At 43.1% G+C, this 8537-nt stretch overlaps 1 protein-coding gene across 1 annotated transcript; it reads right to left on the minus strand.

Moving 5' to 3' along the window:
- Positions 1 to 3900: 3900 nt before the first annotated feature.
- LOC133730571 (uncharacterized) lies at positions 3901 to 5605 on the minus strand. The gene is made up of 2 exons (XM_062158135.1): positions 4747 to 5605; positions 3901 to 4577 (listed from the first exon to the last, which is right to left on the minus strand). Exons 1-2 carry the CDS (start codon positions 5528 to 5530, stop codon positions 3901 to 3903), a joined length of 1461 nt encoding a protein of 486 aa, XP_062014119.1. The 5' UTR covers positions 5531 to 5605.
- Positions 5606 to 8537: the final 2932 nt, after the last annotated feature.

Here is an 8537-nt window from a genome sequence, read left to right on the forward strand (position 1 = left end):
TGCAAACATTATATCAGGCCTTGTGGCTGTGAGGTACATCAGGCTACCAACAATCTGTTTGAAGAACGTGCTGTCAACTTTCTTGCTTTTAGGATCGTTAGCCAACTTCGATCCTAGTTTAGGATTTTTAACCAACTTCAATCCTGGTTCTGCTGGGATTGCAACAGAATTGCAGTTCTTCATCTCAAACTTCTCCAACACCTCCAGTGCGTACTTCTTTTGTGTAATGAAGATTCCAGTTGCTGATTGCACTACCTCGATACCAAGGAAGTAATGCATCATTCCCAGGTCCGTCATATCAAACTCCTCCATCATAGACTTCTTAAAATCATGAAACATCAGCTCATCATTTCCTGTGTAGATTAGATCATCTACATACAAGCAAACAATCAAATACTTCCCTGCAGCTCCACATTTGATGTACAAAGTATGCTCATAAGGACACTTTTTGAACCCAGCTCCAGCAAAGTAGGCATCTATACGGCTATACCAAGCTCTAGGTGCTTGTTTAAGCCCGTAAAGTGCCTTTTTCAGCTTGTAGACTTTCTTCTCACTACCTTTTTGCACATAACCAGTGGGTTGATCAACATACACCTGCTCTTGCAACTCTCCATGCAAAAACGCAGATTTAACATCCAACTGAAAGATAGGCCATGCATTTTGTGCTGCAACTGAGATCACCAACCTGATTGTGTCAAGCCTCACAACTGGAGCAAAAACTTCCCTATAATCAACACCATACTCTTGCTTGTATCCCTTTGCTACCAACCGAGCTTTGTGCTTCTCCACTTCCCCCTTTTCATTCAACTTGGTCTTGAAGACCCATTTCACTCCTATAGTCTTCTGCCCCTTTGGAAGATCAGTAAGCTCCCAAGTGTCATTCTTCTCTATTGCTCTTATCTCTGCATCCATAGCATTCTGCCATTTCTTTTCTTTGACCGCATCCTCAAAAGTTAAAGGATCACAGTCTGCAAATAAAATCAAATGAGCAAGTTGATCATCATCAGAAAGTTCATCTCCACTTACATAGTCAATCATCCATGCAGGTCTCTTCCTATTTGTTCTTTGAGATTCTGAGCTTGGAGCTGCTGCTTGAGCTTCATGTATTGGCTGCTCATTTGTCATGTCTTCGGTAGGAGAGATTTGCAGCTGCACTCCTACTGTAGGAGGGATTTGATGCTGCACTCCTACTGTAGGAGGGATTTGTTGCTGCACTCCTACTGTAGGAGGGATTTGTTGCTGCACTCCTAATTGTTCTTCATCAAAGCTCACAGGTATTTGCTTTCGTTGGGTGCTCTTGTCTGCCCAATTCCATGTGCTCTCCTCATCAAAAACAACATCTCGGCTGATCACAATCTTCTTCGTGATGGGATTATACAATTTGTAGGCTTTGGATTGCTCACTCACTCCAAGAAATATGCATTTTTCACCCTTGTCATCAAGCTTCTTTCTTTTTTGATCTGGAATGTGAGCATAAGCAATGCAACCAAATATTTTGAAGTGATCAACAGCAGGTTTACCTCCATTCCACGCCTCTTGTGGAGTCATATTTTGAACAGCAAATGTAGGGCTTCTGTTCAATATATGAATGCTCCAATTTACTGCCTCCGGCCAAAAAGACTTCCCAATTCCTCCTCTTGCAAGCATGCTTCGTACCATATTTACAATAGTACGATTCTTCCTTTCACATACACCATTTTGTTGTGGTGTATAGGCTGTAGTAAGCTGCTTTCGAATTCCATGCAAAGCACAAAAACTCACAAACTCCTGTGAGTTGTACTCACCACCACGATCAGTCCTCAGGATCTTAATAGGTTTGCCAACCTCCTTCTCAACTAGAACTTTAAAGCTTCTAAATGTAGCAAGAGCTTCTGATTTTTCTAACAAAAAATAAACCCATGTTTTCCGGCTATAATCATCAACAAAAGAAATAAAGTACTTCTTTTTACCATTAGATTCCGGAGAGATGGGTCCACATATGTCAGAATGAACTAGCTCAAGTGGTGCACGAGCTCTCCAGGCTTTTCCTTTTGGGAATGACTCACGATGCTGCTTGCCAACACAACAATCTTCACATACTTTGTTGGAGGGAGGACAGATTTGAGGAAGACCAGTAACCATCTTCTTCTGATATAGTGTCTGCAATCCATTAAAATTCAAATGACCATAGCGAAAATGCCATAGCCATGTTGAATCTTTTATCTCGGTCAAATGGCATGAATGAGCACTCTTGATTCGCAGCGGAAACAATCTGTTTGGGGTCATCTTTACATGAGCAATTAGACCTCTTTGAGGATCATAAACTTCACAAGCACCTTCCCTGATTGTAGACACATATCCCTTCTCTTGAAGCTGACCAATACTCAACAGATTACTCTTCAAATCAGGAACATAGAACACATTGGAGATTGTTTCAATATGATCAGCTTTAGTTCTAATTTGAATATCACCCTTGCCCATAACATTCACAGTAGAATTATCACCAAACCTTACAACAGTGCGAAATGCTTCATCCAAAACAGAGAAAGATGACTTACTACCGCACATGTGATTGCTACACCCGGAGTCTAAGTACCATGTGTTTACTTCAGGCTCCTCCTTCACATGCAATGCCATCAAAAGTGTCTCTTCTTCCTCTTCCTTTTTCTCTGCAAAATTGGATTGCTCCCCATTCTTTTGCTTGTCTTTGTGAAGCTTCGCATAACACTCCGAACGAAAGTGACCGAGCCCATGACATCTGAAGCATTCAACTTTGGACTTATCAAAATGCCCCCTGCCTCTACCTTGGGAATTTGAGGACTGATGATCGTAGGAGTGAAGATCATGTTTGGTCCTATCGTAGGATTGAAGATCATGTCGGGTCCTACTGCCACTGCCATCTCGAAAGCCTCTGCCTCTACCTCTCCAAGTCCCACGACCTCTTCCTCTTGTTGGAAAACCACCATTTGTTGCTACTTTCAAGGCTGCTTGCTCCTCTCCATTATTTCGATTGAGTTTTTGCTCATGTACGAGCAACGAACTCTGCAGCTCATCCACTGATAACTGATCAATGTCTTTGGATTCTTCAATGGAGCAGACTATGTAGTTGAACTTGTCAGTCAAGGAGCGAAGTATCTTCTCCACCACAGTAACATCTTGCATCTGTTCGCCATGGGTTCGCATCCTATTTGCCACCGACATAACTCTTGAGAAATAATCTGAAACAGACTCACCAATCTTCATCTCAAGGGTCTCAAACTCTCGACGTAGTGCTTGGAGCTGAGAGCGTTTCACTCTTGCATTGCCTTCATACTTCTTTTTCAGCGAGTCCCATATCTGCTTCGCTGTGTCCTTTTGGAGAATGGTCTCCAAAATTGCGCGGTCAATTGCTTGAAAGAGGTAATTCTTTACCTTGAGATCTTTCAGCTTCAACTCATCCAATGTCCTTCTCTGTGCAGCCGTCATCCCCTCTCCAGTGGCAGGCTCAGTAAAGCCCGTCTCAATGAGGCTCCAATACTCCTTCGACCTCAGGAAGTTCTCCATTAGCATACTCCAATGGTCATAGTGACCATCAAAGCGTGGTATTGAAGGCTGCACGTAATTGTTCTCTGTTGCCATAACCCTTGCTGCTGCAAGACACACAAAAGCTGCTGCTTTTCACCTCAGGCCCAGTGGGGGCTCTGATACCAGATTGTTAGAATAAGAGAACGATATGAAACAGAGAAGGATTATTGGAACTGAATTGCATTAACATTGATTGAAAGAGGCTCTGTATAAATAGAGCGTACAAAACAAACTAAGCAAAAAATCTGGAACAACTACCCATGACTAACAACTCCTAAGTTCATGGGATTTCCCTAAAGACTTGGTAAACAAAACAAACTCCTAGTAGACTAGTACGTTTACTTATTCAAAGCTAATTCAAAACATAAAACACTTAACAATAGAACAATCAGAGGAAAAGATGCTAGACGATGCAAATTCTTTATCGCCACCCAAAACAGGCATCACAATACCCATTTTAACCCTACTCACATAGTTCTCACCGTACGTCTGCCCTAACACGCCATTCACTTCTTCACTTAGTGCATAAAACTTGAAGCTCAAGTCCAGGTGAGCAAAGCAATCCTCCTGCGTAATCCCATACTTGTGTATCACTGACTCTTTCTCCGTTATCGGCACCACTATAGCTTTGATCTTGAAGTTCCCTTCGGCTTTGATTTCTACAGCATTTGTGTTCTTGCTCCTTGTGATGCTGAGTCCTTGCGATTGCCAGTATGCGCCTTCGTTGTGGGGAAGGCTGATGGTTTCGTCGTCAATGGCTAGGGTTAAGCGGTCGACGGTATCATCCCAGGTGGAGGTTGGTTTGGCACCAATGAAGAGCCTGCGGTTGTTGAAGAGGATACCTAGAGACTGGACCCAAGTGAAGTCTCTCCCCATATTTTTGTTTCTTTTGCCGATGAAGTGGGCGTTGATGTGCAGATTGGAATCAGAAACGAGGCAGAAGTCTTGGTCTCGCTTGCCATGAAAGTAGAAGGTTATACCATCACCACCTATGAATCTGGGGTCTTGGCACACTGCACCTGGCCTGTTGCAGTCTGTATATGACACACGTGTGAATCAGGGTAAAGTAAATAATCAATATCGAACAAAAATCAATTTGTATTAAGAAAATTGTTTCTTTTCCATGCACCTAATCATCGAGACAATTGATGATTCACTACTTTAATCTGGCAGAGAAAATTAAACGAGGTTTTGTGAACTTACTACAAACGGGACTGCATGTAACGCAGTCAACCTCACATTGCTCAGGGCACCCACTAGGACAACTTAGCTCCAGACCATAGCAATGAGGGTAGTTCTTGTTCTTGCATTTGACCCTCTTTTCACCCGCGGCCTCTGATGATGGCGGTGGTGGGGGAGGATACAAAGAAGGTACTGATGGGGTAGGAGTAGGAGGCAGCGGTGGTGATGGAGTAGGAGTAGGGGGTGGCGCGGTTGACGGGGTAGGAGTAGGGGGTGGTGGCGGTGACGGTGTAGACGTAGGGGGCAAAGACGGTGGTGACGGGGTAGGAATAGGGGATGGCGGTGGTGATGGGGTAGTAGTAGGAGGCAACGGTGGTGACGACGGGGTGGAGATAGGGGGTGACGGAGGTGGAGTTGTTGTAGTTGAAGGAGGGGGAGTAAGAACAACTGAAGGGGCAGGTGGTGGTGATGGATAAGTCTTGGGAGGAGGAGGCGGTGAGCGGTGATAACTCTTTGGGGGAGGAGGGGGTGGGTAGCGCCACTTACGTCTGGGTGGCGGCGGTGGAGGAGGTGGTGGTGGGGGAGGCGGCGCCTTACAAACAGCTTTGCATTTTTTACAATCCACAACACAAGTGCGGAGGCATGCTGCTGGGCAGTAGAGATCTTTGTGGTAACACTTGTAGAACTTCTTGTCTTGGCACTTGACTTTCTTAGCCTTTGGTTTAGGAGATCCCTCAGCTACAACAAAAGCAATCAACAGAATGACCAAAACCGCACCCAAACGCACCATAGCTTTATGAGCCATTTGGTGCTGAAGCTCGGAATGCAACTGAATTCGTTTGTAATTGTGACTTCTAATATTGAAGCTGGCCTCTTTTTTTATAGTGGTTTTGTGAAGAAATTTTGTCATGAAGTCTGTGTCATGCTTATATTAAACGTAAGGTGTTCTTTACTTTCCATTCCACTTGTGGTTTCTCACATGGGCATTTGCAGAAGTCGTGCAGAAGTTGGCCTTAAACTAAATTAGGGTACGGTGATCAATACTTCCGCTGTACATTTATAGTAAAGTGCTAGATTTTACAATGCACGTACAAAACTTCCTTAATAATTGTAAGACATAGTTTTATTTTCTGACATAATAATTGCTTGCATAGTTTTTCACAGATTTAATTTGTGGACCTTTTTATTATTACTTGTAGTTTTATGCTCATGGTCTTATGGGCAGTGTGGAAAAATCAAAATACCAAGTTTTGGATTGGTACGGCTAAGACTTCAAATGATATAGCTTTCGGAGCATTGTCTTGGCTAGATGAATACAGAGTGGCCAATCAGCAGTTACAGCAGAAAACTGCAAAACCACAAAGGAAATGGAGACCGAATACTGGGGAGGTCTCGGCGGAGTGTTGAGAGATGAGCATGGGACATTTCAAAGCTGCATTTGCATTGCCGGTAACAAATGTGGCTGCTGCAAAACAGGTCGAGCTGCTGGCCATAAGACAAGGACTCCTTTTCTTGCAGTCCTTCCAAACTCCAGAGGTTGTACTTGAAACTGACTGTCTAGAGGCCACCAAAGAGATTGCTAACCCACAGTATGTCATGTTGGAATTTGCTGCTGTTATATATTGATGACATACAGACGGCTTTACGCGCCCAAACAGAGGTGCAAATCAGTTTTGCACCTAGAACCTGTAATGTAGTTGCTCACAGGTTAGCTAGTTTGGCCTTTGAAGACAATTATAGTGCCATATGGTCTGATGTACCACCAGATTGCATTGCAATCTGGATGTCATAAAGTTTGATTGTACTATATCTTGCTAATTGCTATCAATGAAGATAATTCTCTTATTTAAAAAAAAAAAAAAAAAACTATTAATTTTCAAGTTCTCTTGTAATTTTTTTTTTGGGGGCAAAAAGTTTTCTATCTAAAATGATGTAGTGTGTGTCTGCCAATTTTCAAAACTGGCCTGATATTCGGATTAATGCCGGTGGAGGACTAAAGATAATGAATAATTTTTTTTTTTTTAGGTTTTTGTCCATTTATTCTAATTCTACGGATTTTTTTTTCCACTTACCTCAGTAAGTTTTTTTAATTCTCCCTTACCCAAAACACTCTAAGGAGGTCTTCCCTAATACCCAATTAAGTTTTTGTTTTTTTAAGACTATTTTACCCTCATCCCTTTATTATATATATGTGTGTATGTGTGTGTCTATATATATATATATATATATATAGAGGGAGGGAGGGAGGAGAGAGAGAGAGAGAGAGAGAGAGAGAGAGAGAGAGAGAGAGAGAGAGAGAGAGAGAGAGAGAGAGAGAGAGAGACCATAGTAGATTTCGCCAGAGTCCTATCACCGGCCTCCGGATTCCGGTCACTAGTTGCCGGATTCCAGTCACCGATCCCCGGATTCCGGCCAACGATCGCTGGATTTTGGTCACCCACCGGACTTCTCTAAAATCTTGCCGAAGGTCCCCAAAGAAGTCGTCGGAGATCTCATAGGTCGCTAGAAATATTTGTTACCCTAAATAGACGTCTATCGCTCTCCAATAGAGGGGCAATAAACCTGTATTGCCCCCCAATGGACATCTATTGGGGGGCAATAAAGGTTTATGAAATCTCGCCGGTAGTCTCCAAAGAGGTTGTCGGAGATCTCATATAAAGCCGGAGAGGTTTATTGCCCCCTGCTTAAACCTGTATTGCCCCTCAATAGATGTCTATTGCCTCCCAATAAAACTTTTGATCACCGGATTGGAAACTAATCTCAATAAAATTAGATAAATAAAACTTTGATTAAGGAAAAAAAAAAGAGGAGATTACATCAATTCAAAACATTTATTGCCCCCCAATAAAATCATTTTTCTTTCTTTCTCTCTGGGCTTTCTGCCCCAATTACCAAAAAAAAAAAGGACCTTAAAATTGGGAACTAAATACTGGCTTGTGCAAGAGCCCAACGGTAGTAGAGAGAAGAAGCCTGATATTTAACGAGTGGACCCTTTCATTTTACAAATTTTAAATTTAGTGTCACTATCCCATATTCCCATGGCTCTCTGTAAGCGCGTCCTCAAGTTCGCAGCCGATTCTGCCTTTCTTCTCCAACCAGGCCTCTACTCATCATCGTCGGTTCCACTAACGAAGTCATCACCCGCGCCTCGGAGCTAGTCAAGTCCGGCGGAAACCGAGATTATCCGGTGGACATTTTAGCTCTAGTGAGTGGCTTGGAAGCCAAAGGCGTGTCCACGGACCATGCTGAGGCAATGACGTCTGCCATCACCGAAGTTTCCATTGATAGCTTGGAGAATGTGCACCAATTGCAGAGGTTAATGCCATACCTGCCAACTGTTTGACGATTTGCTTCACTGAAATTTTTGGTTGCATGCGTATTTTTATGGATAAGATTGCAATTTGTCTTTACTTTTGATGATTTTTTATGGAGATTGATAGCAGGGCTGATCGAGGTCTGCGTCATCATCGGCGTCGAGCGCGTCTATCAGATCATGCTGGAGTGGAGCAGAAATAGGTTTTCCAACGGTTTGGGTCGTAGTCCAGTGATATGGCGGCGTTGAGTTCTAGTCTGGAGCCAGGCGGCCTAAGTCCAGCGATGGTGTAGATGGAGAGAGAGAGAGAGAGAGAGAATTCGTCGGCCAGAGATAGAATGGAGAGAGAGCCTGAGAGAGATTGTCAGTGGCATCGATGTAAATTGATAATTAAAATGTGCCTAAAAGTGTAATTTTACTCATAATGGGCGAATGAGAATATTAATCTCTTAATGGGGTAAGTGGGAACACATTGGCTCAATTTTGTGCTTTGGTTTTT

Source organism: Rosa rugosa, chromosome 2, assembly GCF_958449725.1.
Source record: "Rosa rugosa chromosome 2, drRosRugo1.1, whole genome shotgun sequence".
NCBI classification, from domain to species: Eukaryota; Viridiplantae; Streptophyta; class Magnoliopsida; order Rosales; family Rosaceae; genus Rosa; species Rosa rugosa.

Excerpts from the sequence above, each read along its gene's own strand:
- LOC133730571 (XM_062158135.1), bottom strand. The coding sequence starts at position 5,530 with ATGGCTCATAAAGCTATGGTGCGTTTGGGTGCGGTTTTGGTCATTCTG. Across the intron at positions 4,578-4,746 it reads TACATGCAGTCCCGTTTGTA|ACTGCAACAGGCCAGGTGCA; the intron begins GTAAGTTCACAA and ends TGTCATATACAG.